Source organism: Saccopteryx leptura, chromosome 6, assembly GCF_036850995.1.
Source record: "Saccopteryx leptura isolate mSacLep1 chromosome 6, mSacLep1_pri_phased_curated, whole genome shotgun sequence".
Taxonomy (NCBI): Eukaryota; Metazoa; Chordata; class Mammalia; order Chiroptera; family Emballonuridae; genus Saccopteryx; species Saccopteryx leptura.
Genome location: NC_089508.1, coordinates 85477018 through 85503828, shown reverse-complemented (window position 1 = coordinate 85503828; position 26811 = coordinate 85477018). Strand labels below are relative to the sequence as shown.

Here is a 26811-nt window from a genome sequence, read left to right as displayed (position 1 = left end):
ATTTCTTACAATGTAACGGTTCAACCTAATGATCTTTTAAGTTCCCTTCAGTGTTACCATTTTATATCATTCCTTTTGCAAAATCATTCAACGTGATGGCATTCAAATTTACTTGACCATAACAATAGTAAGAAAAATATGTAACAGAACTTAGCATATGCATAACATACATATACACACACATACAGACTTATACAAAATAATAAACTCACTATGTACAATGCATTTTGATATTTTCTATTTTATTCTAGTTTCTTTCATTAAAAAGGTTGGGACCCATTAAACTAAGTTTGGATAACACTTCCTTACGAGTTCTCCACTACCCTAACAGTCCTTCGACTAAAATGTAAGGCACCTTTTTTTTGGCTTTAATCAACCTTTCCAGACTTACTTCCCACTTCTCCTTAAACTCTGAGCTCTAGCCAAATTGAACCACTCTATTTCCCTAACATACCACATGATTTCCTGCTTTCATAATGCTGACTAACCTGTGCCCTTAATCTGCAAAATTCTTGTGGCCATTCTCCCATACCTGCCGTCATCAAAATCCAAACAACCTTCAAGGATATCAAATGTAACTTCCCCCATAAGGCCTCTCCTAATCCCCTAACATGGCAGAATTTTTTCTCCTCTGAATCTCATAACGCCTCAATTGTATATTCTAATGGCAACTCTACCTGTGTTAGTTTCTTTGTGTATGCATCTTATTTCCTCAGGGTATGTGAAGGCAGAGCAATTTCTTTTTATTCTGCAGTTTTGGTATATTATAAACATCCAATTAATATTTGCAGAATAAAAGACATAAGAAAAGTCTCTAAATGGTAGCAGTATACATTAAAGTTAACAAGTCAATGTCAAGTAACATATCCTTTTGATTCACTTAATTCTTTCTCACATCATGTCACAGAACAAGCCCCTACTGAATCATCTCTTACCAATTAAAAAAACCACTCTACGTGACGGGTGGATCCCGGTCGGGCGCATGCGGGAGTCTGTCTGACTGTCTCTCCCTATTTCCAGCTTCAGAAAAATGCAAAAAAAACAAACAAACAAACAAAAAAACAAACAAAAAAACCCCACTCTAAATATTTATTGTTATTATCACTTTTTTATAGTTATTTTATGATTTAGGCACATCAAATTTATACAATGAAGATGTTCCAAATTTAAAAGGGAAAGTCAATGTAAAAAGATCAAGATCTAGCATATTGCTATGTGGGCAATAGTCTTGCGCAACAAAAATATGTAAGGACAATAATAAAGGAAAAAATAATTCATACTTAACTATCTTGATAATGTGTTCTTGATAATATCATTTAATAGAGAATATAACAAAGACAAGGTAAACTATAGATCTAGAAATGAAGGAAAAGTAGGACAGAAACATACATCTAGCATCTTAGACAACTACAGAAGAAGATACCAATAAACATTTCTTAAAAAAATACATAGTAACAGCCCTGGCTGGTTGGCTCCATGGGTAAAGCATCAGCTCAGTGTATGGACATCTTGGTTCAATCCCTGGTCAGGGCACACAGAGAAACAACTCTCTGCTTCTCTCTCTCCCCCTCCTTCTCTCTCTCTTCCCCTCTTGCTAGTGTTTCAATTGGTTTGAGCATTGGCCTCAGGTGCTAAGCATAGCTCAATTGGTCCGAGTGCATTAGCCTTATAGCCTTAAGCACTAAAAATAGCTTGGTTGATTCGAGCATCAACCCTAGACAGGGTTTTCAGGGTGGATCCTGGTCTGGGTGCATGTGGAGTCTGTCTCTCTATCTCCTCTCTTCTCCCTTAGAAAAAATACATAGCATAGTCTGGGAAAAAGAAAAAATGTCAATAGGACATGAAAGACTGAAATGCATATAGAAAGAAATTTGAAAGACAATTCAAACATACGGAACATATTTTAAAATATATAGAGTAGATAATAAGATAGAAAAAAATCTATAGTTCAAAGAAGAAAGGAATACAAGGACATAAAAATAAGTCAGTTGTTGAATTTAGAGGCACTGAATCATGCAAAAGATAAAAAGAAAGAGTATATATGTGCATGTGTAATATAAAATCACACTCATTGATACCAAGTGAAAAAAGGTCAAGGTTGAGGAGACAGAATGATAGTTTGACTAGAATGAGGGAGTCACATTTTTTAGACTTTAGGGGAAAATGTATTGATGAAGACTCTAGACTTAGGATAAGTTTGAAAACTGTAATAAATGACAAGTATGATCCAACATTTTTTCAGACAGATCTTTCATGTATTTTTTCATGCACACTTGGGTTTATCATCTGTAAGGGCCAGAGATGGCACAGCCTCAATAAAGCCACACCTGGGAGTCAAAATGACAATGCTCTGTGCTAATTCCAACTCTTCCTGTTTAGATCTCCCAGAATCAATACTAGCAGAGCATTTCTTGTGCCAAGGGACCAGGTTTAGTGTCCAAAATCTTGGGAACTGACAGGGCTTGAGGCGAGCTGTGCAATGCTGAGGAGCAAGGAGCAATCTGTACAGGGCTATGTGCCTGTTTAATTAGCACTATATTTGGGTCCTCTCTGCAAATCTTAAGGCCATCTTATATGTTCCTCCCACTCCAAATCCTTTGGACTTGCCTCAAGCCACCCACAATCTATGTACTCCCCCCAAGATCTAAGGTGAAAAAAAAAATCAACAAAGTAATTTTTCACCACAATAAGCAGGTTTTCTAACATGCAGATACCAAAAATGATTTGAAAAACTATATGCTCAGCACTTTTATAAAATATTCTGAAGCTGGAAATTATTCTTGGTACACCAAGTGGTTACACTGCCAAGTCTAATTGGATACCTTATTTTGAAAAATTTCACTACAATGCCCATTCCACTTAAACTTGTAAATGGAAAAACAAAAATAGAATAAATTTACCAATAGTTTTACATCATATTTTGTAAGAATGTTATGGCTCCTCTACACTAGATAAATTATTACAGAAAAAATAATTTGTTAAATTTTGGACTAATTTGTTCAACAATCCTTTAGAAGCTGGCCATATGCCAGGAACACTGCTGGACTATAGTGATAGAAAAACAGAGCACTGAGCATGTCTATGAGGGTCTTGCAATTTAGCAAAAGACAGCCATATAAACAATCATAGCAATGGCCTGCAAGGTACAATGGAGGTATAGACAAACTGCCATGGAAAAGACAGGAGATGCTAAATTAGAGCTGGTTTCATAGAAGGGTATTACAGAAGAAGAGGTTTTTTAGGAAAACAAAAAGATAACTATAAAGAAAATCCAGGCAAATGCACAGATATAAAAAGCAATCTCCTAGAGGCTATGGCCAGTTGGCTCAGTGGTAGAGCATTCGCCTGGTGTGTGGATGTCCGGGTTCAATTCCCAGCTAGGGCACACAGGATATGTGCCCATCTGCTTCTCCACCCCTCCCGCTCTCACTTTTCTCTTTCTATCTCTCTCTTCTCCTCCCCTTCTGCAGCCATGGCTTAATTGGAGCAAGTTGGCCCCGAGCACTGAGGATGGTTCCATGGCCTCTGCCTCAGGTGCTAGAAAAATAAAATGGCTCCGGTTGCAATGGAGCAAGGGCCCCAGAAGGGCAGAACATTGCCCCTAGTGGGCTTTCTGATGGATCCCAGTCGGGGCACATGCAGGAGTCTGTCTCTGCCTCCCCCCTCTCACTAAAAATTAAAATTAAAAAAAGGAACCTCCTAGAAACAGAATAGCTCAATATAACTTAAACCTAGAAGCTTATACAGGAACGGTAGGATAAGAAAGGTAGGTAGGGTTGCAAGGATCTCTTCTTAAAGAGTCTTGGGTCAGGCTAATATCTTTGGACTTTATCTTAACAGTGGGCTATTTAAATTTGTGTGCAGATCAGCAGATAACAATGTGGTAGAAAGACTAGACAGAGCACAGGGCAATACTGAGGGCAAGTTGACTAGTTAGGACACTCCTGAACAGCACAAATGAAAAACCTGTAACAGGGAAAATAAAGTCAAAGGGTCAGATTTCAGAAGTCATAGAAATAATATCAACATGTCCTAAAGATTTCTGATGGTGTGGCAGGGGACTGATAAAAAGTGGAAATCTAGTTGTGAGGCCCAGTTAGACTTAGGTGATGGAATACATGACGATGTTTTTAATTAAGAAGGAAAGACAGGAAATGAAGCAAGTTTGTGCAAAAAAAAAATTATAAATACATTTTGAACTTGTTAAGTTTATCATGCCTATATAATATTAAGGTGAAGAAATCATACGCAACTGAACCTACAGGTCCCAGAGTATAAGCTAACTGTTGTGGCCCCAGTGGTCAACTATTTTTGAAAAGGAGTAAGACAGAAGAGAGGAAAAAAAGAAGGAAAAGATGAAAGAAGGGGAGGAGAGAAGGAGGGGAGGAAGGAAGGAGGGGAGGAAAGAAATACTGGAAGAAAAACCTTCTATGAGGTTCCCTAGTTTGTAAGTAGTTGGAACCCATTTTTTTTTTCAGGAAAGTTATCGCCTTTGCTGCCCTGCCACAGTTCACCCTTCTTCCAGCGATAGCCTACTTTATAATTTGCAGATTCACCCCTCCCACAGTGGGTTTTGTTGTTTACGCAGAACCAAGAGCCTCTACCTCTTGCTCCAAGAATGATATGCGATCTAGACCTGCCTAGTCAAATGAAATCATCTCCCAACAATGACTGGGCTCATGGATGATAGAAGTCAGGACACTGGGTGACAATGAAACATAACTAGATTTTCCTTTGAGTTATTCAAGAAGATGGGAGCTTTTCCTACGAGAATGAAACTGGGAGCCATCTTCACATTACAGGAGTCCTGACTGATAAGAAAATAAATAGAAAGTAGAGGCAAGAATTAGAAATAGGGAAATGGTAAGGTGGGAAGCTGTGACTATATCATTTGTGTCCTATATCTAGTCAGCATGAAACCAACTTATTTAGGTTATTGTCAAGAAATTCTCATTTTATTTAAACAAGCTTGAATATGACTTTTTGTTCCCAGTAATCAAAAGAATGATAATGGATATAAAGTGGCAATTGATGTTTACTAAACATATTAAATTAAAATGCTTCAAAAAGTCAGTCATTTATTTACAGACTTTTCTATCAATAGTAAATAACCCCCATTTAAAAGGGAAGTTATTTATTGTTGTTTTCCAATCACAAGTGTCCATCAAGTAATTCAAGACCAAGATACCAAATGAGAGAACGAATGTGAAAGAAGAAAAGTACCAAAGATCAGAACCAGAAGACTGAAATTGAAATTGAATATTCAATTTAAGGAAGAACATTATTATATTAATTATATTATAATTAAATTAACATAGATTTCTGGATTAAGAGGTTCCATTAAATGTAAACAACGATATAACCTAAAAAAATTTTTTAAAATAGAAAACAGGAGAGATACTACAAAAAAAAAAAAAAGAATTGTAATTAACTTCTTGAGTCAGAAAGTAGATAAAGAAGGAATGATGACTGATAAATCAACAGCGGAAGCTATAACTTACTGTCTGCATGGAAAAGAAAAAAGCCAAAAAAGGAACCAAACTAGGCCACATTATCCTAAACTCCAAGCATAAGAAATGTGAGCTATGAGGATGGAAAAATTCTAAAGTCAAAAGTGTTTAGAGTCAGACACTAAGAAATTTTACCATATGAAAGAGAACAAAAATATAAGAAAAAGACCACAAAGAAAACATTAATATTTCAAGGAATGAAAGATAAAGTTTAAAATCTCTAATCTGTATGTTATACAATAGAAGTAAAAACAGGTTGTTATTAAAAAAAGGAACAATCTATAAACAAGTCAAGATCTTGGCTATTAAAAATATGATTGCTGGCCCTGGCCTTTTGGCTCAGTGGTAGAGCGTCGGCCTGGCGTGCAGGAGTCCCAGGTTCAATTCCCGAACAGGGCACACAGGAGAAGTGCCCATCTGCTTCTCCACCCCTCCCCCTCTCCTTCCTCTCTGTCTCTCTCTTCCCCTCTGGCAGCCGGGGCTCCACTGGAGCAAAGTTGGCCCGGGCGCTGAGGATGGCTCTGTGGCTTCTGCCTCAGGCGCTAGAATGGCTCTGGATGCAACAGAGCGACGCCCCAGAGGGGCAGAGCATCGCCCCCTTGTGGGCATGCCAGGTGGATCCCGGTCAGGTGCATGCGGGAGTCTGTCGTCTGTCTGACTGCCTCCCTGTTTCCGGCTTCGGAAAAATGAAAAAAAAAACAAACATGATTGCTAAAGTAAAATCTGAGAAAAGACAAGAAACATGAAGTTTCCACTCTAGGCAGTCTAACAGTTGATCAGTGAGAGTACCAGAAAAAAGGATAGAGAAAGTCAAGGGAGAACAAATTATCAAACAAATAATGGAACATTTCCCTGAGCCATCCTCACACTGCAATTCTATTGGCTCTGTCATTTTTTGTCATATTTGACACAAAAGGTGTTTTTCCCTCAAAGAGAAAAAAATGGCCATACAGTTATAGGACTCACATCAACACTTCCTTGTCTTCTACCAACCATCTATCCATTATCTTAGGCTTCATTCTATTTGGTACAATGTAGGCTAACAAAACCATCCCTGATCTACTAACTATGGCCAGGAGAATGCCACATTATAACTGGCTGTCATTAGGATTAATGCCATCCTTGAACTGACAGTAAGGAAAAGAGGACAGGGATATGCTGCTACTCAATCATTAGATGAAGAAGGGATGCAGGGGAAGCAACCTTCAATGCCCAATGCCTTGACATTTCAGTAGACCAAGCAGAGACACAATCATAGAAATCAACAGAGAGAAAAAACGAGTCAGCTAAAAAGGAAGAAAATCATGTCAGGAGCAAATTTCTCATCAACAAAATGCTAGAGTACCATGAAACAATGCCTTCAATAATTTGAGGAAGAATAACTTTCAATCTAAAATTTTAAATTCAACCAATGTATTAAATATGACGACAGAATAGAAACATTTCAAAATGTATGGATTTGAAAGTACCTCTCTAAGGAAGTTTCCTACAGATGAACACCATTTAAATAAGAGACTAAACCAAGGAAGATCACTGACCTGGTAAGAAGTGGCTCCAAACCAGTGGAGAAAGAAAGAACATATTGATCCTTAAATATATTATCTAAAGAGATAAAATGTTTACAGGTATCATTCAGTAACTACTACATTGTTAATGTGACTTAAAAAAAAACCACATAAGAATTTGAAAATTACTATATTTTCAGGAAGTAACACAGGTTATCTCTACAGGGCGTCCTCGGGTTACAACAGTCTCTACATTCGACGTTTCAAGTTTACGATGCTCACTCCCATCAAAACTTTAAAAAATTGAGACATGAGTGTTTTGGCTTACACCATTAGCGTTGTACTTATGAACTACGTGGACGAACTAGTTTGACTGCATGCAGCAAAAGAATACACAGTAACGTGGCATATGCGTGAGGGAGTTGGCGACCCCCAGTACGCTTACCAATGCCATTTTGGACTGTTCAATTACAAGTGTTTCATTTTGTGTTGTTTTGCTTAGCGACGTTTTGGCCCTATGATTCCTAAACAAAAGTCAAAGTCTTCAGATGGCAGTGCTTCAAAGAAAAGGAAAGCCATCAAAATGGAAGTGAAATTAGACAGCATAAGGAGATCAAACATCAAACATGTGCCAGGCCTTAGCCACTGTACTGTACCAACAATTTATCAAGGATATAGACTATATCTCAGAGCATGTAAACGGATCAGCCCCCATGAAATCAATTGTGATTACTAAACAGCGAAGTGACATAATGATTGAAATGGAAAGATTGCTAGTTTTGTGGCTGGAAGCCAGCATCAGCGGAATATACCAGTTAGTCTAATGTTGATTTAGGACAAGGCTAAATGATTGTTAGAGGCAATAAAAAGTAAAAAGGGGGAAGGGAGTGATGAGTTTGTGGCTAGTAGGGCTTGGTTCATGCGTTTCAAAGCTCGGGGCAACTGCATAACCTTAAGGTGCAGGGTGAAGTTGCTAGTGGGGATGAGAAAGCAGCAAGCAAATTTCCTGATAGGTTGCCTGAATTAACACATTGCTGATCGGCAATTTTACGCAGAAGTTATCTCATGTCACCGGCTATTTTTTTGTAATTGAGTATGAAAGTGAAACAATCTAAATAAACTTCAGTATACTTTATTTATACATAATGAATTTAAATGAAACTTTGTATGTTATCTGCTACATATTATATTTTATACATGTTATATATTTTAGTAATTCTTTTTTGGTGTGGTATACTGTATAGTAATCACCTACATGTGATGGTACACAACATGTTTTGTTGTGTACCTACTCCTGAAGGAATGGGAAGAAAAGGAGTCCGCATGAGAACACAGAACGATAGAACGGTGCGCTGTTTGTCAAACTTCCACCCTCAGGGTGAAGAGTCACAAATACAATAATCCTGTATTACCCTGAGTTTCAAAAATTAAAATAGCTAATGCAAGTGCAAACATGAGTTAACTTGTGAGCGGTGAACAATTAATTAAAGAAGGGGACGATTGTGCTAAACAACTGTTTAATATTGATGAGACAGGCCTTTTTTGGAAACATACGCTAACAGGACCTCCATCACCAAGGAGAAGACAGCACAGGGAGAGGAGCTGTCCGCTGAGGACTTCATTCAGCTGAAAAACAACTGATAAAAGAGGAAGAGATAGAAACACCAGAACCTGAGAGATTTACTACCAAGGGTTTGGCAGAAGGGTTTTCTATAGTGGAGGATGGGTTGGCAAAATTTCAGGCTGAGGACCCCAGCAATGACAGATTCAGTAAGGTCTACAGAGCTGTTATGGATGCCTCGCAATGCTACAGGCAGGTTTTGGAAGAGAAGTCATCAACCTTCCAGACTAGCCTGGGACAATCATTTAAGAAGGTAGAGAGCCCTGCAACAGATCCTGTACCCTCTACATCAGCTGCTTCTCGAGATAACACCTGCAGTACAGGTAGGATCATCCCCAGCATCTCCTGCATGTTCCTTAAACAATCCTGATTCACCTGACCCAGTATCTCCAGCACCTTCTACAGGTTCTCCTGCCTCTCCAGCTTCCTCCTCCCAATAGCTCACTCTCTTCCACCTTGCAATGCCCCTTCCTGTGTGCAAGTCAACCACAGGAATAAAGGTAAGAAATTTTTTTACAGTTATTTTTTGTCATTTTTTCTGTTACTATGGTACAGTATACAGTACAATACATTTATATTCTTTTCCTTTTTCTGTGGCTTAGTTGTTTTTATGTTCTAGATTATGATTTTACAACTGTGTTAAGATAGGTATGTGACTTAGGCTAGGGTATGTTTTGACTTACACCAAAATTTGGGTTACATCACTGTTATAGGAATGGAACTGTGTTGTAATCCAAGGACCCACTATAAGCCAAATTATTCCATATGAGAAATGAAGTGACATTTTAATATTAAAGAAATTATAAAGAATAAAATACTAGCTATATGAAAACCAGGTATTTTACAGAAAGCTTGGGATATATATACTATGATCACCTAATCAATGAGATATAAAGGCTTTTTATACTTCTAATAGTTTTCATGCCTTCTACAAAAGTTAGGAAATTATTAACTCTAAATTCTGTCAAATCTTTCCTACTTCCTTTTGGTAATTAGTCAATTAAACTCTTTACAAAAAGGAACATCTCCGACTCAAAAACTAGCTCTAATATTTGGGAGAGAAAAGAGCTACAAAAACAAAAGACTGACTTATATGTGAAATCCACAGAAATGCAATGTTATAAATAAATGTTTAAAATTAAAATGAATATAATGCTTTAGGTGCTCCATTAATATTCAAAGGATTAAAAAAAAGCAATTCCCATAATTTTCTAACAAGTAAAGACTAACTTGAAGAATTATGTCTTCTAGATTCATATTTTTCCATCATTATTCAATTACTCCTTAGAATATGTAAGACCTCTATTGGACTCTGCACCAGTGTTTCATAAATGGATTTAACTATTATAGCCTGGTTATAAAATCGCTTGGATAAAAACAATATGCTTATGATATTTGTGTCCTTATAATATCCCAAAGTAAAATTAATATTTCTATACAGGGAAAAAAAGAGAAACTATTTTGTCCCAGACAACTTGATAACACCTCTTTCAACTATAGTTATAATTATCATCTACAAACTTCCAAAGCAGAAGTTGTCAGGATTTAACATTGGCATTAATGTATGTCATAACTGACTGTTTTAAAGGAAAATAGCAAAGAATGCATTTCTCCAAGGACAGCATGGATTGAATGAGAAATTTCTTCTTAATTACTACTGATTTGACCATTTTTAATTAAATTGATTAGTAATTTATTATGTTTCCCTTTCTTAGAAGGCTGTTATTGTCACAGAGCTTCTTCAAAGTTACCAGTTTTCAGAGATTTTTAAGCAATCCAATTACTTCTCACGTGAGTCCCACCATTTTGTAATACTGGTTTATGCTATCTTAATACTGAATTTCTTTATATGGTGAGAAAGACATTTTAAAAATGTAAAATATGCATTCAGTATTTCATACCTCAAAGTGAACACTGTCAAGATCTTAGCTACCTGTATGGAGAGAAGACGATTAATAGTAGAACTCGTGTGCTTTTTCCCTTATTTGAAAATCAAAATAGTTTTATTAGCATGTATCTTCCCAAGAGGAAGAAATCAGGTCCCTGTGATTTCCTCTGAAAAGTATCTACTTCTTTTGCTATCCAGAACTAAGCAGTAAATAATGGAATTTTTCTAAGAGTTTCCCATATCAGTTTATTTTTTTAAAGAATAAATAAAAATGAAAATGTTGTGACATACAAAATAAATACTTCAGTCAAGCAAACTTTAAAGAAATTTAAATATTTTATATATATTTTTAATCAAGATTCTTACTTGATATTAAGCTTTGACCAGTATCAAGTTTAAAGTATAGCAGTGAAGTAGTTATTAGGGGACTGGCAAATTTACATGATATGGGTTCATGACTAACTTCTGAAAAGGTGAACTTCTCTGGAGATTGAGAAAATGAAATGGAATGTCCCTTGGTATAAGAAGAGACAGAAATCTTCTTACTTTTCCTTTGTAAGAAAAATTAAAAAGTTAAGTCATCCAGGAAATACTGGTTTTATTCTCCATTTCATTTGATATGCTTCTCTGAATTGACTATATGTGACTGGGTAAAACTCATATTTAAGAAGAATACTGAATTGTATTCAAATATTTGGCTCTCAAAAGAATGAAAAGATAACCTCCAATAATTAACACTTCCTTAGTGGAGTACCACTAGATAAATGGGCCCCCACCTTCTCTCTTAGATCAGTGGTCCCCAACCTTTTTTGGGCCATGGACTGGTTTAATGTCAGAAAACATTTTCATGGACTGGCCTTTAGGGTGGGACAGATAAATGTATCACGTGACCGAGACAAGCGTCAAGAGTGAGTCTTAGACGGATGTAACAGAGGGAATCTGGTCATTTTTAAAAAATAAAACATCATTCAGACTTAAATATAAATAAAACGAAAATAATGTAAATTACTTATTCTTTCTCTGCGGACCAGTACCAAATGGCCCACGGACTGGTACCGGTCTGTGGCCCGGGGGTTGGGGACCACTGTCTTAGATTGTCTGCCGAGAGAAGTTAACAATGAATATAAAACAGCTGCCAAACTCTTATGTGCAGGCCCTTAAGTATCTAATTCATACCTCTTCCACTAGATTTAACAAGGCTCAGCTGCTTTCTCTCTTTAGGGCTAGTTACACTTCACCCTATCAGAAAGGCCTGCTTGACCACTCCGTCCCATCACTCCTGTCGCCTCGCTCTGCTTCATTCCTCTTCACAGTGCTCTTCACCCCCAAGCATGGTATTTATTTAGTTAGTTAGTTTATTGTCTGTCTCCTTCCCCCGGAAAGTAAGTTTCAGCAGAAAAAGACTTTGTCTGATCTGTTCATTGCCCCATTCCCCAATTCCCAGAACTATCTAACAAGCACAGGGTATTCAAAAAGTATGTAGTTACTTAAAAAAAAATGACTGAAAGTTCATCAGTTTCAAAATCCTAAAATAAAAAATACTTAGGTAAATATCATTGGATAATCTTGGCTGACAAACTATATTGAAAGTTTTATTTTAAAATACTATTTAATAAAAAGGCAGAATAACACTTTTCTATTCAAAAAGATAAAATATCCTTTCACAAACTAGTTGGGCTCCTAGTAGTTACAAATTATTTATTACTAAGTAAGTCAATGTAATTTTCTGAATTACACATTAAATTCAGTAAATATAGTGGGTCACTCGCATACCTTAACAAGTTCCAAAAGCTCATAGAGATCTTCAACCTCATCCCCTTCACATTTGGTGTACAAGCGTCCTGTCTCCAAACTCCTTCCTCTTATGGTACGGCGGTAGAGCGGAAGAGCCATTGCTTCTGCATACAAATCAATGGCATGGTGGCCCACTGTCTGATACATGTAGCTATCCAGTTCATCTGACTCCTCTGTAACAATTAAAGTGGAGATAATCAGTAAAACAGGGTAAAAAAAATAAGTGGATTTGAATGTCCATCTATGTTTTACTGTTTAGAGAACAGTTAACACAAAACTTAAAAGCTTACTACACTCTCTCTCTCTGCATTCATGAAGTGAAATAAAAGAAGCTGCACATTTATCCTTAGCTATAGCAATTTCCCATCAGCTCTAGTCGTCTTTAATGCTAATTATAAATACAATTATACATATATTTTTAAAACTATATACGATGAATGTTCAAAAAGAAATCTATCCAAACACTTTAATTATTCAATTATAGATTTTATTACATAGATGTTTTGTAAATCAATTCATGGTAAGTCACAAAGTCATCGAGTTGTAGCAGAAAACCTTTCTTAATTAAATACCTACTTAGTTAATAAATGACAAATATTTCTAAGGGACAAATTTAGATGTTCTTGCTACATTTTATATTCAGCACTTCAACAAAACTTTTAAACATATAAATTCAATGTTTTTAAAAGTTATAAACGTGTACAGAAACATAAGCTAATTAGTAACATAATCGCTATTTCCCATGGGATTCCACAAACATCAATATAGGTAAAATATTCAGAACAGATGAGTCACATCGCAGTCTTTGGTGATACAAATGAACTTAGATTATAATGGAACAGACTTTGTGATCTCGTAATTCTACTTTTCTGAAAAAAGAATCTTGCATAAACACGAAGATTATATGAAAAGAAATTCTTGTATATTCATTAAATACCATGTAGCCATTAGCATAATTTTTAAAAATTATTTACTGACTTCGGAGATGAAAGGAGAAAGAGAGATGGGAATATTGATCTGTTCCTGTATGAGCCCTCATTCGGGATCGTACCTGCAACCTTTGTGTATCAGGACAATGCTAACCAACCGAGCTATATGGCCAGGGATTATCATTAATATAATCTGAAGAACATTTTCTAAAGTACATTGTGTGGAATAGAAAAACCGTAAGATATTAAAAGGTAGTGATAAAAAAAAAAAGGATTCCATGGTCAAACAAGATTTTTAAAAAATGGAGTTAAACCATATTAAATAGGTATGTTTGCTGCAATTCTTCCTAGGCTACTGTGTTTAAATTGCTCCACAAAAGGGACAAAGTATGAACTATCTCTCAAATTTATCTATTCACAGAACACATCCATTCCATGTGGTACTTGTATTCCAAACAAGATATCTAGGAAATGGTATGTAAAGTAATACTTAATGACATGGAAGATGTTCACAACACATTGTTAAAAAACAGAAGAATACAAAACGATTTGTTTATCATATACATATATATGTGTTTGTATGTGTGCATGCCAAGCAGGTCCAGGCTTTCCAGTGAATGTGAAAGCATCCTATCAAAAAGCATAAAAATGATATTGTGAGGAAGGGGCCCTCCAATAATGAAAACCGTCAACCAAATGCCATCCCAGTTTGGCTCACCAATCTTCTTCTGTACCCACACTGCAGACTGGCTTTCTACTCACATCATTATAAATCCATCGACCCCCAGTCCCACTAGTAGTTAGTAGAGAGAGCCAAAGTTATCTAAAAATTTTTCAGCCTAACCTCATCTCAATCTTAGACTGAATCTTTTTTTTATTTATTTATTTATTTATTTTTAGACTTTTATTTATTCATTTTTATTAGAGAGAGAGGGGAGAGATAGAAATAACAGGGGGAGGAGCAGGAAGCATCAACTCCCATACGTGCCTTGACCAGGCAAGCCCAGGGTTTTGAACCAGCGACCTCAGCATTACAGGTCGACGCTTTATCCACTGTGCCACCACAGGTCAGGCTAGACTGAATCTTTAAATGTATTAGTTTTAAAAAATATCGATACAATCTAATACTGTAAATATATCTAAGAAATTTGAGCTGCTTAGCAAGAAATTTCCTAATGTTAGCGCAATAATTAAAACATTTTACTTACTACAAAAATTTATAAGACTATTTTCCTTTAAGGATCCATTTACATCGTAACCAAACTGTAACTTTTATTAATGGAAGCTAAATAGTAACAATGGTATGAGATCAAATAAAACCAAAAGGCTCCACTGCTGCCTGAAGCACCTCAATTAACATGCCATAAAAGTTTCTTCTACAAGTTTAAAGAGATGGTTTAAGAATTTTATGACAACATCACTGATGGAGATAAATTCCTTTCCAGGCAACCTATTTAAAATGCAGTACCATGAATTCATTCTAACCAACTTTACACTGAGTTACCTCTACCAGTCATTCCTCATTAAAGTTCCTTTAGCAACATGTTTGGGTGAAAACAGAAGTCAATCAACGAATTGTTCAATAATCACCAACTTCCTGCTGACTTTATATAAAGATTAGCTAAACCCACTGTCTCTAACCTACTGCTATCTATTCTCTTCTGCTACAATTATTACAGTTTTAGTTGCTGTTTCCAACTTTTACTTCATAATATTCCAATTCCATTTACTATTGGATTTTTTCCCTCACTAACAATATTCTAAATAAATGTCTCCATTCCATTGTTAAGTATAAAGATATAATTTGCTTGTCATCTTACCCACCCTGCCTGCAAACCATTAACACAGATGATTATACAATAGTGATTCAGGGCAAGGTAAACTATAACAATTCACATAGAAAAGCTGAAGACAAGATAGAAACTCCAGGGAGGGAAATTATGATTCCATAGAGTATGTATTATGTTATATAAATATCTACTTTTTTAATGCCCAAATCTCTCATGATAGACAGTTTTAAAAAACCCACTTGCCTGAACGACCACAAGGACTAAAAAAGTCTCTTTTCTTTCATAACAGTGCAGACTGAAAAAAAAAATCTGCTTCTTTTTTTATAATATAGAAGTTTAAGTATGGTTTCCACTCACCCTTAGTCAGAGTTTCTTTTTATTATTTAAAGTACAGAAATAAAAGATTATTTTCAAAACAAATTGATAGCTTCTAAAGAAGCTATCATTATTCATCATCAGAACCCCAGTACAACATTCTAGAGTATATGCATACCCCAACCCTCTAAAGAACCTGTTCTATTTACTCCTATAAAATATCTTTAATCTCCATCTTCCCACTTCACTGTCAGCAGTACTTGGGACAGAAAATTCAGACATCTGACAAATAACTGCTGGCTATCCCAGGGCTAATCCTAGTTATGTCATTATTCATCTGTCTACCAATAAACTGAGTGAATGCATACCAAAAGCACAGAGCTGTCCCAAGTGCTGAGGAAAAATTTTTAAAAACACAGAAAAGATAACCTCTCCTCTCAAGAAACTCACAGGCAATCTATTTGGGGATAAAAAGCAAAGACAACATAAATATAAAACAACTGTAAAATGATAGAAAAACAAAAATTCAATAGACTGGCAGCTTGAAGAAGGAAGAAAGGGAGGAAGAGAGGACAGGAGGAAGGGAGGAAGGGAGGGAGGAAGGGAGGGAGGGAGGGAGGGAGGGAGGGAGGGAGGGAGGGAGGGAGGACTAATTGATTTAGAGCTAGCTTCAGATTAAACTATATTTACTGAATGCCTACTTCATGCCAGAAACAATAACATACATATATAGTTACATGCATATAATAAGAGTATAAAAATTTTTTATAGTTCTAGTTGGAAAAAAAATTGTAACTATGTGTGGTGATGGATGTTAACTAAACTTGTGGTTGTCATTTCACAATACGTACATATGCTAAATCATTATGCTGTATACCGAAAACTAAGACAATGTCAATTACATCTCAATTAACAAAAGATATTGTTGAGAGTTGAAAGTAACACTCCCAAATTCTTATTTTGAAGTCCTAACATCCAGTACCTCAAAATGTGACCTTAGTTGGATATATGATCATTGCAGATATAATTAGTTAAGATGTAGTCATTAGAGTAGAACATTAATGCAATATAAATGGTATACTTATTAAAACAGGAAATTTAGACAAACATGAACACAGAAGAAAAAAAAATGTTCTAACTGGGGAAATTTCATTGGTGAATAATCTGAAAAAAGCCACTAAAATGAGATCTGTGGATTAGTTATGGATGTCTTTGTTCCCCCCCAAAAAAAGTGAAAGTGAAAATATATTAATTTATACTTCTATCAAGTCTCACACATTTAGCTTACATCTAAGATGGCTAAACTAGATCCTTTTAGTAATAAAATTCATGCAGTATCATTTATCAATATATGTCTTACTTATATTGATATAATATGCTCTATCTTGTTTACCTGTGTAGTCCCTGCAACACTCGGAAACGTGTTGTGGTGGAATAGTAGTGCATTCTGAAGTAAGAAAGTTCAAGTCTCAGCTCTGCAGGTTTGTTCTAGCTCTTTTATCTTGGACAAATTTAGAAAACTCTGAGCTTCAGTACCACTGCTGCATGAACTCTCTAGGAGTTCTTGTGAGGATGAAACAGTATGTAATTGAAAACACTTAGCATTGAATTTAGCATGATAAAGATATATTAGTTCCTTTTATGTTTTTAAATATTGTATACAATAAAATACAATAATGAAATTTCAGTCATTTAGAGCCAGGATTTTAACCACCAGTCAGGCAGAAATTTTGTGCCAGTCCACAAGAGTTAACCATCCTGATGTTATATAAATATTATAGACCAAATGAGCTTAGTTGAATGTGCTTATGTTCAAGGTGACTGCTACTTTCCTGTATCATTGATCAAAATACTATTGAGGTTGTCTTAGATAACCTTGGAATTTTTAGGCTCCTTCAGACAACCTTTTGCACCGTGCAGATCATTTACAAATCATGTGCAATTAATAAAAAGCACTTGGACAAACGTATGTAGTAGTCAATGCATCATACATGTGGAGTTTGAAAATCAAGCACCAGCTTGTACTGTATTGCACTATTATACACAGTAAGATAAAACTTTATTTGTGAGTGTTTCCATTCCTGGCCAACTAGGTTATTGGTCCCTTAATGCAAAAAGATTGAAAACCACTGATCGAGAGACTTTGCAATAGAGGAATACACGTACCTTGGTTTTTAGCTGGTCTTAGATTTGCTAAAGCAACAATCTGATGCCCAGCAGCAACACACTGCATCATATTGTAACAGCTGTCCTTCCCACCACTAAAAAACAGATACATATCAGATTACTATTATTCAACACAGAATCGTTAGCTATCAAAACAGAACCCATGATTTATTCAGCTTCTCATAATATTTCAGGGACTACTTTACATTTAGAATGCAAACCACAAACAGTTACCATAGCCTTAAGCAAACTGAGCAAATATGAATTTCTAAGGTAGCTGCTCACAAGCTCTTAAGAAATTATATCCATTATACCAAAGACCATTCTAAACAAAATATAACTTTGGTTTGTGAGAGTAGCTTTACTTAATATACAAAGTACTTTGCAAATAAAATTATTTAAGTTTATATTCGAGCTAGAAACTTATTATATATACTCTTTAGATGAAATTGGCTATGAAAAAAGTAGAAAAACACCTGTTCCACAGTAAGAAATCTAACAAGTGGCCTCCATCAACAATTAAAAGATCAAATTAAAAATCTGAGATCCAACCTAATGACAAAGTATGACACACTTGGCGAGTTCAAATTTTTCAGATGTAGAAAGCCAAACTCTGAGTGTCACCAATAAAGTTAAACATCAGTACTATAAGTACTACAGCTTCCAGCCATCACTACATGATAAGGCTTGAACACAAATCTAAGTAACAGATTAAAGAGAACTTCTTATTTATTTATTTATTCATTTTAGAGAGGAGAGAGAGAGAGAGAGAGAGAGAGAGAGAGAGAGGAAGGGAGGAGCAGGAAGCATCAACTCCCATATGTGCCTTGACCAGGCAAGCCCAGGGTTTTGAACCAGCGACCTCAGCATTCCAAGTCGAGGCTTTATCCACTGTGCCACCGCAGGTCAGGCAAAGAGAACTTCTAATTCTGGTACCAAACCTAAGGTATAGGCAAAACACTTAGTCAAGACAAGTGTTACTTCAACTTTAACAAGGTTGAATGACAAATTCTGTGCTGTTTGGGTCACATGCTCTAGTTTCTCGCTACACCATTCTTCCTTTACTTTTGCCTCTCTTCCCTTTTTTTGCCCTCGTTTCCCTTTATTCTAGTCTTTGCTTTAGATCTGCAAATGTACCCTCAAGCAATGTTTAGACCTAATCATAGCCCAAGAAACTAAGAGACTTTTTATTCTACAAGCTGGCCTTTTGCCTTTTTAGTTCCCAACATTTGTCTGCCTCTACCACATTCTGATCAGTAACAACTGTCATTCCAGAACTCTCAAGGGAGGGATTGTAAAGGACAAAGTGAAGTTAAATGTCATCTCCCCTTCCTCAGATTCTAATATTCCCATATATCCATCTTCCACAACTTCCCCTATTGAACTTCACTGCTGTATTTCCATAGGACAGTGGTTGGCAAGGTGCAGCTCGCGAGCCACATGCAGCTTTTTGGCCCCTTGAGTGTGGCTGGCTCTTCCACAAAATACCACGTGGGGGCATGCAGGTTATAATAACAATCAACCTACCTACAGCTAGTGCTCGACTTACGACCACAATTGGTTCCGACAGACAGGTCGTAACATGATTTGGTCGTAAGTTGAGTAGGCTATATGTACAGTACTGTGAAATGATGTTATAAAAATCTTAAGTCATATTTTATCATAATTTTCTTTCATTATTGTTATATATCATAATTTTCTTTGTTCATTTTATGCCATTTGTATAATCTCTACACCATTTTGTTTCTTATTTTTACATTCGTCAGGTTTAAGTAAAACACTGCATTACCAGTAAAACTTGTTTAATATTTGCAAAACATACAAAATTACAAAATACAGGTGCATACAAAAATACAGATGTAAAAAATACCATAGGAAACATTTTCCCAATTGCAAAATATATCAAAATATATAAACATGTACAAAACATTTTATTGGCCAGCACTCTCGTACGCCCAGCTGCGCAACGCTTGCACTGCCAGACGCAGAGCAGTCGTGGCTAGTGATTGTGGTCCTAAAGTCGAATGATCGTAAGTTGCACAGGTCGTAAGTCTATCAATACCTGTATATAGTTTAAAAAATTTGGCTCTCAAAAAAAATTTTAATCATTGTACTTTTGATATTTGGCTCTGTTGACTAAGTTTGCCGACCACTGCCATAGGACAAAACGACCTAATTCTTTAGAATATATAGAATAATTAAGATTAAAGGGTATACTTGCACAATTCTAACTCCTTACAATATTAACGATTAAAGGTTATACATCTGTAATGAGAACTTAGCCTTCTAATTTATTTTAAAATTCTAAGTTTTCAAATATGGTTTTAAAGTAGTAGTTCCCAAAATGTGTTCTGTGGAACACTACTTGTCCAACAAGTACTCTAAGAACAACGATTTTCAAGGTCAAATAAGTTTGGGAATACAAAGCATCTTACCTCCTGAAATGTCACAAAGTATGTTAGAAAAAAGAGAAGTTCAACATTTCAGAATTTTAGTTTACAACTCTGGATACTAAGTTAAATTACTCAGCGTGTTTGTGTTTATATACTTTATTATAAAATTGAAGAATAAATAGCTTTGCCAATCCTCAAGGTGTCACTCAACCATAAAATTCAATGATTCAATCTTTTTGTATTAGGAAAATAATGTTCTTTATGGTCAAGAGATATATAATGATCTTGGTTTCACTTATTCCCTAAAACACACCTAACCCAGCTCTCATTTTAGTACACACACACACACACACACACACAATATATTGCAAATACAGTAGATTGACTGTATTTAACTCTAGACATATTCATGCAAAGGTGCACATAAATGCACATATAGGTACTATATATGTATTTATATTCATATACATGTAGTTATGTATTCATACCTACAGGATGTCTCCCAACATTTATACAGATCTTAGAGTTTAGCAACAAATTTCCATCAATGGCTTTTGTAATTTGCTTTTTTATTGTAGTTTGCTATAATGTTGTATAAATATTATAGAATATTTAGTGCAATGGATTACACTGATTGTAATGGCGGTGGGCAAGGCCAGGCAGGTTCACATTGGATTTGGGCAGACGGTAGAAAAACTGAGGAGTCAGAAAGGGTTGGGCCATTTCATTTAATAAAATCTCACAATGGTAAACAAGCACACAGGCAGGGGAAACCACCTCTCAAGCAAACGAACAGCAAGAATAGCCCCTCACAGTGGCAGGCAGGCAAGCCAACATCCACAATCCCCCATCTCTTTCAAGCACAAGCACCCATAGCCTTATACAGGCTATGCACACGTGCCTCTGCCAGGTGCTCCTGCACGCACTAATCAAGCTCTGTGCTTGTAGCTGGTAAACCCGCTAGCAAGCCTAACACAGCTGTCCAGCACTGATCTTCTCACCTGCCCTCCCAGAGCCCCCAGACTTCTGAGTCTTTAGTTGGTGTGTTTTTAACAGTTAAACTTTTAGCAAACTGCATATGGATGTGAACTGTTCATTTCCAGGGCTACTTTTTATACTTATCTGACCAAATGGAGACCACAATAGTCAAAGCTTAATCAGACACTTTACAGAAGAAAGTTACTGAGTAACAATACATTGTGACATTACAGTCTCCTAGAAATGGCACTGAAATAAAAGAAACTGGAATATTCTAGTGTTTCCAGAAGGGGTTAGTGCTATGTCAAGACCTTAATATTATTAATAGGTCAATAGTAACTATCTAGCTTACTGAACAAGAACATGAAATTGTCAATGGGTTTAGAGAAAAAAAAAAATGGCATGGCTGCAATGCAGTGCAGACACTCTAGAGATGCAAATCTCACCAAACAAAATTGGAATACCTTAAATTCCCTTTTAAACTTTGTTATTGTGTTCCCTTTTGCTTCAGTTTACAGACTGAGTATGGAAACATTTTAACTGGCCTGTCTTTGGTTGGTACATGACTTAGACACCTAAGTATGATGGGATACCATAAATTTCAAACTCCTTTTGGAATATGAAGTGCTACCATAGGTCACTTTAAAAGCAACTAATATGTGTCTGAAACAACAGCAACCAGATCTAGGATAAAACTGGTACAGTTCCACCTCTGTCCTCGAGCACCAAGGAAATATACTGCTCAAAAAAATTAGAGGATATTTCAAAATGAATATGAAGCAATAAAAAAAAAGAAGCATTTGATTTTTTTTTTATTAAAGAACATCAGAAGAGCAAAGGACAAGTCAAAGAAAGTTGTTCAATTATGCAAATGAGATGCAAAACCAACTATTTCATTGGTGAAAATGCACTATACAAAAGGCTCAAAGTACTAAAATATGTGCATATTCCCTGATCCCCTAATTTTTGTGAGTAGTGTGTATCCATCAGCAATCCAGACACAGCTGGGGGGTGGGGGTACAGGGGGACAAGTGAGGGCGAGGTGGACGTCTGTAGGAAGGATGGGGGGATATATACGGCCTAGGGTAGAAGATAGGACCCAGAGTACCAGACGGGAAGGCTGAAGGAACTACATAGGACGAAGATAGCACGGAATACAGTTAGGCAGTGGCTGTCAAAACTTCACTGACTTAAGAATCAGATTCCGGGCCGCCTCAAGCTAATTAAACCAGCGCTCTGGCGGTGAGTATCAAGAGTTCTTAAAGTTCCCCAGGTGAATCCAATGTGAATCCAAGTTTGGGGGCCAGGAGACTAGAGGAGCAGCGACCGCGGAGAGGAGGGGCGCAAGCCCGATCTTGAAGCCCCGGGGCCAGAGCCGGAAGGCTCCGCCCCTTCCTCTGGCCGGGAGGGGCCCCTAAACCCCGACAGGCGGCTCCTGCACAGGCCTTTTTTCGCCGCCAGCGACGGAGCAGCGGCAGTGGCACTTCCCTCTCATCAATAGACAAGGACTGCAGTTGGCAGCAGAGGAAGAAGGTGGCACCGGTGCCACGTTACCTGATCAGAGCAGCGACCCTCATGCTGGGCGCAGTGCGCGTGCGTGCGGTGGACGAGTGACATCATCGCAGCCGCGACCTCGTTGACGCGCTGCGGGGCCTCGGCCTGGTGTTCGTCCCCCTGCCTGTCTGTGGACGGGCAATGCACCCCCCCACCTCACCCCCGCCACTTCTCACTGCGGCACGCCTGGCTGAGCCGGGGTGGGGGTGGGGGTCGAGGGGTAGATATGGCACCTTGGCGCCTTGTCCCTGTGGCAGCGACATCTCCACTCAGAAAATATGGTGTTTAGGCACGGCCTGACCACCTAAGTGAGGGCACTGAAGGTAGAAGGAAAAGGGCAGAGCCCAATCACCCTGGCGTTGGATTTGTTAAGGTATGAGAATGTGCAGTCACTTATCCTGCGAGTTGAAGCACTTGTAAATGAGCAAAGGGAAAGGAAGATTGCCCTTACTTCCTCATCCACCACCCCTCCCCTCCCTGCAAAAAACTAAGTGCACCCTTTAAGTTTTTTAGCTTATTTTCTCCTCTGTCTTACAAACCTAAATCTGAGGCTAGCCCCTTGACCTCGGGGCTCCCTGTGATTTTTCACTCCCTGTGGTGTAATGTGGAAGCCGAGAAGCTATTTAAAGCCCACCACCAAAGTGCAGCGGCCTTGCAGAAAGAAAATCTAGCTTCTAAATTCTTTTACTAAATACTCAGTGCCTTTCATGTTCCAGCCACTGTTTTTAGGCTCTTGTGATACATCGTGAATAAAACAAGGATCACTCCCCTCACGAAGTTTATATGGAAGTGGGGAGAGCAGACAATATACAGCTTAAAAAAAAAAAAAAAAAAAAAAGTGTGTGTGTGTGTGTGTGTGTGTGATGCCAGTGGCCAAGGCCAGGCAGGTTCACAGTGGATTCGGGCAGATGGTAGCTGTGGAGTCGGAAAGTGTCGGGCCATACCTGTTTATTGGAGGCTCACAAAGAGGTGAGCAAATAAACAGGAAAATCTGCTATCTGCAGTAAGGGTAAGGGAGCAAGGAAAGCCGCACCGCACTCGGAGCTAGCAGGGAGCAATCTGGGAGACCCATTGCCCAGCCAAGCACCTATCGCCTTGTATAGACTATGCGCCCGTGCCTCTGCCACCTGCTCACACTCGAATCAAGCAACGTGTTTGCAGAACCGCCAGCAAGCCTAACACGGCTGCCCCACATATATTATGTTAAAAAGTTGTAAGAGCTATTTAACAAAAGAGAGAGACTGTGAGGAATCAGGAAAAAGAAGGAAAGGCAAGTTGAAGAATTAAATAGAACACCAAAGTAGGACTTACTAATAAGGTGACAGTTGGACCAACTTAAAGGACCAGAATTAGCTTTGTAAATGTGGACATGTGCTCTACATAGAAGAAAATAACTAGAGCGAAGACTCTAGGTGCTGTGGGGGAGGAAGAAACTTTCCTCTACCCCTGACCATTTTTTTTAGGGTTTAGTAATTAAATCTATGTGAGATATTAAGAAAAAATAAATTTAATTATATTCCTACATATGGGAACACCATATCCATAAGAGAGTTGGAGACCCACATCCATGAAAGGTTCAGAGACAAAGAAAACTGAGGTATATATAGCACTAGAAAGCCCGGCGGTCATACAAAATGACCACTGTTCTAGATATTATAAATTGTAATTAAAATGATTTGTGTAAAGGTGTCTGCTAATTCAAACTGAATTACCCAGGGCAGGCGGCGAGGACACCCCTTTGCTTAGTGCCCCACGGGGTTTCCCCCTTCTACTTGCTTAATTGCTTAAAGTAGAGTGCAATGAAGGAAACCACTGGTGGTACATTTCTTAAGAGCCACCGCTAGCTCAATAAATAAAGGTGATTTAAATAATAAAATGTTAATTCACATGTCAAAGATCTCTTTGTACACAACATTTCTTGTGTAGATCTTTCCATCATTTTTAAGCTCACCTTGCAGAGGGCCATCAATTATTTTTAATTTATGTCCGTTCTTTCACGAACTCTTGAACAGGCAACATAAAGTTGACCGTGTCCAAATGCAGGCTCAGGTAAAAAAAATGCCAACACGCTTAAGCGTTTGGCCCTGAGACTTATTGAAGGTCATAGCAAAGGCAAGTTTTACAGGAAATTGTCTATGTCTCAATTGAAAGATGCATTTGCTCTGTGACTGAAGCAAGCCTTGTCTTTCTCTGCTCAGTGGTTTCTTTTTGTTGAGAAAGCCGTTTTTGTGCAGCTTTAGCTCCTTTTCTCTCCTCTTCAGTGCTGTATTTTCTAGGAGGCATTCTTAAAAGAAATTACGTTAAGATGTAGTTTTTATGTAAAACAGATGATTGCCAATGCAAACAAATGTTCACCTTCCCCCTGACCCGCTCAATTTGCGTTCAACCGTGGCAACTTCACTCCATTGGCTAGTACAGTTACGCAAGCAACCAATAAGCTGTCGGCGACAAACAGACACTTAAGCCGCATATAATAAAGATTCTGAGCTAAGGATGAGGTAAGGCACCTTGGGGCTTCAGAGAGTCATTTTAAGACAATTAGGACAGCAAACATTAAGTAATTAGTAGTTAGCTTTGCCATATAAAATAGTTCAAAAAGGGTTCTCTCTGATAATCTCATTTTTGGGCAAGGTCTTTAATTCAAATTTTTCTGGGAGGTAAAGGGGACTGGGAGGAAACTTTTATTGAGTCCACAAGACATCAGTTGCCTTTAGCTCAAAATGATCTGCATACCGCAGAGCATATCTGGGGGTGATGTATTCTGAACCCCACAATGCGTTATGTTTTTGTGAAAGAACAAGGCCAGTCAGTGTGGCTGGAGCACAGAGTGAGCAAGGCCAAGAGTAGTGGGCGACGAGATTCCAGTAACAGATACAGCAGGAAGACCAGAGAGGGTCTTAGAGGCCACAAAGGACTTCATCTTCTACTTTGAGTGGAGTGGCCATTTCAGAGTTGTTTGAACAGAGGTATATGACTTAAAACTGAAAGAGTTATATGGCCCTGTCTTGAAAATACAACTATTTGGAGGCAATTGCAACAATACAGGAGACAAATGATGAGGCTTGGAACCAAAATCTTATTAGTGAATTTGGTGAGAAGTGGGAGGATTCCAGCTCTATTTTGAAAGTAAAGCCAATAGAATGGATTAGGGGACTTTAGAAAAAGAAATCTATAAAGGATGGTGCAAGTATCATGAATTAAATTAATATATATAAGGAACCTAGAATTAAGCCTAGTATATTGGAAACATTCAATTTTATTATACTACTATATAATGTTCTCATTAACTCCAGTACTCTTGGTATGGGGTGACTAGAGCAGTGACTGACAGTCTGCATACCAGTTTCAGCATCTAAAATGATGCAGTTTTAAAATTCTGCTATTGTTGATATTTACCAAATGAGTCAAGTATTTAAGGAATTTGCAGTGTAGTTGAGGAGATAAGATGTATATTTAATAAAAATTTACAATGCAAAAGGGCATATTTTTAAAGTAACAAGGATGTAATACATATAGCTAGATTCCCCAAGAGGTGAATCCCCAGGGTAAATGCTAGAATAAGGATCAAATTTTAAAGGTTGGAAGAAATGAATAGGAGAAACAGGTGTGCCTTACAAATAAAGACAACAGACATGTGAAGGAATTCACAGCATGTCCCCTTAAAACCTGCTGCTTTGGCATATTGATTATTTTAACTTACAGTCACTTGATAAACAGCAGATACAAGAATAACATTCTGACCCTTCTTTTTGTTCCTGAAAGCAGGAGACAAAATTTCCATGTAAAAGGTGCCCTCCTTCTCCAGGGAAGAAAGAAGATGTTCTTATCACCAGAAACAGAGAATCTGGGAATTGTGGCAGAAAGAAATCTATTCAGACAGAAGTTGTTAAAATAACTCTTAGCCTTTCCACATAATTTAGTTACTTTTCCACAACTGCTTCTCTTTGTTCAACCTACTATACAAGCATTTAGGTTTTACCATTAATATTTTTTTTTGAGGAGGAGATCTTGATTCTCTTGTGAAGACTCCCATGTTTGTGTAAGAAATTTTAATAAAATTTATATGCTTTGGCCTGTTAATCTGTCTAATGTCAGTTTAATTCCTACATCCAGTTAGATACCCTCAGAGGGTAGAGGAGAATTTTTCCTCCCCTACACACAAGTAAGACCAGTCTGATGAGTGGTGAGGGTATATTGAAGAGAGAGAAAGATAGATTGGATGGATGGGATGCTGCCAGGTTTTTCAAGGTCATAGAAAACCAAAATGAGATTTTTCAATGTGACGAAGCTTACTCTGGCTATGTTAGCCATCATTTCTCAGGAGATTGTATGCATTAGAAATAATTAACATGGTGTATGATTACAATG

General features: G+C 37.4%; 1 protein-coding gene across 2 annotated transcripts in view; it reads right to left on the bottom strand.

Moving 5' to 3' along the window:
* The window catches only part of DPH6 (diphthamine biosynthesis 6), a 204096-nt gene extending 181568 nt beyond the window's left edge, over positions 1–22528 (bottom strand). For both annotated transcript variants that reach the window (XM_066343414.1, XM_066343415.1), the window contains exons 1-3: positions 22444–22528; positions 17519–17613; positions 12298–12491 (exon numbers count right to left, since the gene is read on the bottom strand). In XM_066343414.1, coding sequence (XP_066199511.1) covers positions 12298–12491; positions 17519–17613; positions 22444–22466 — 312 coding nt within the window. In that variant the 5' untranslated portion in view covers positions 22467–22528. The remainder of the gene's footprint in view (positions 1–12297; positions 12492–17518; positions 17614–22443) is intronic.
* Positions 22529–26811: the final 4283 nt, after the last annotated feature.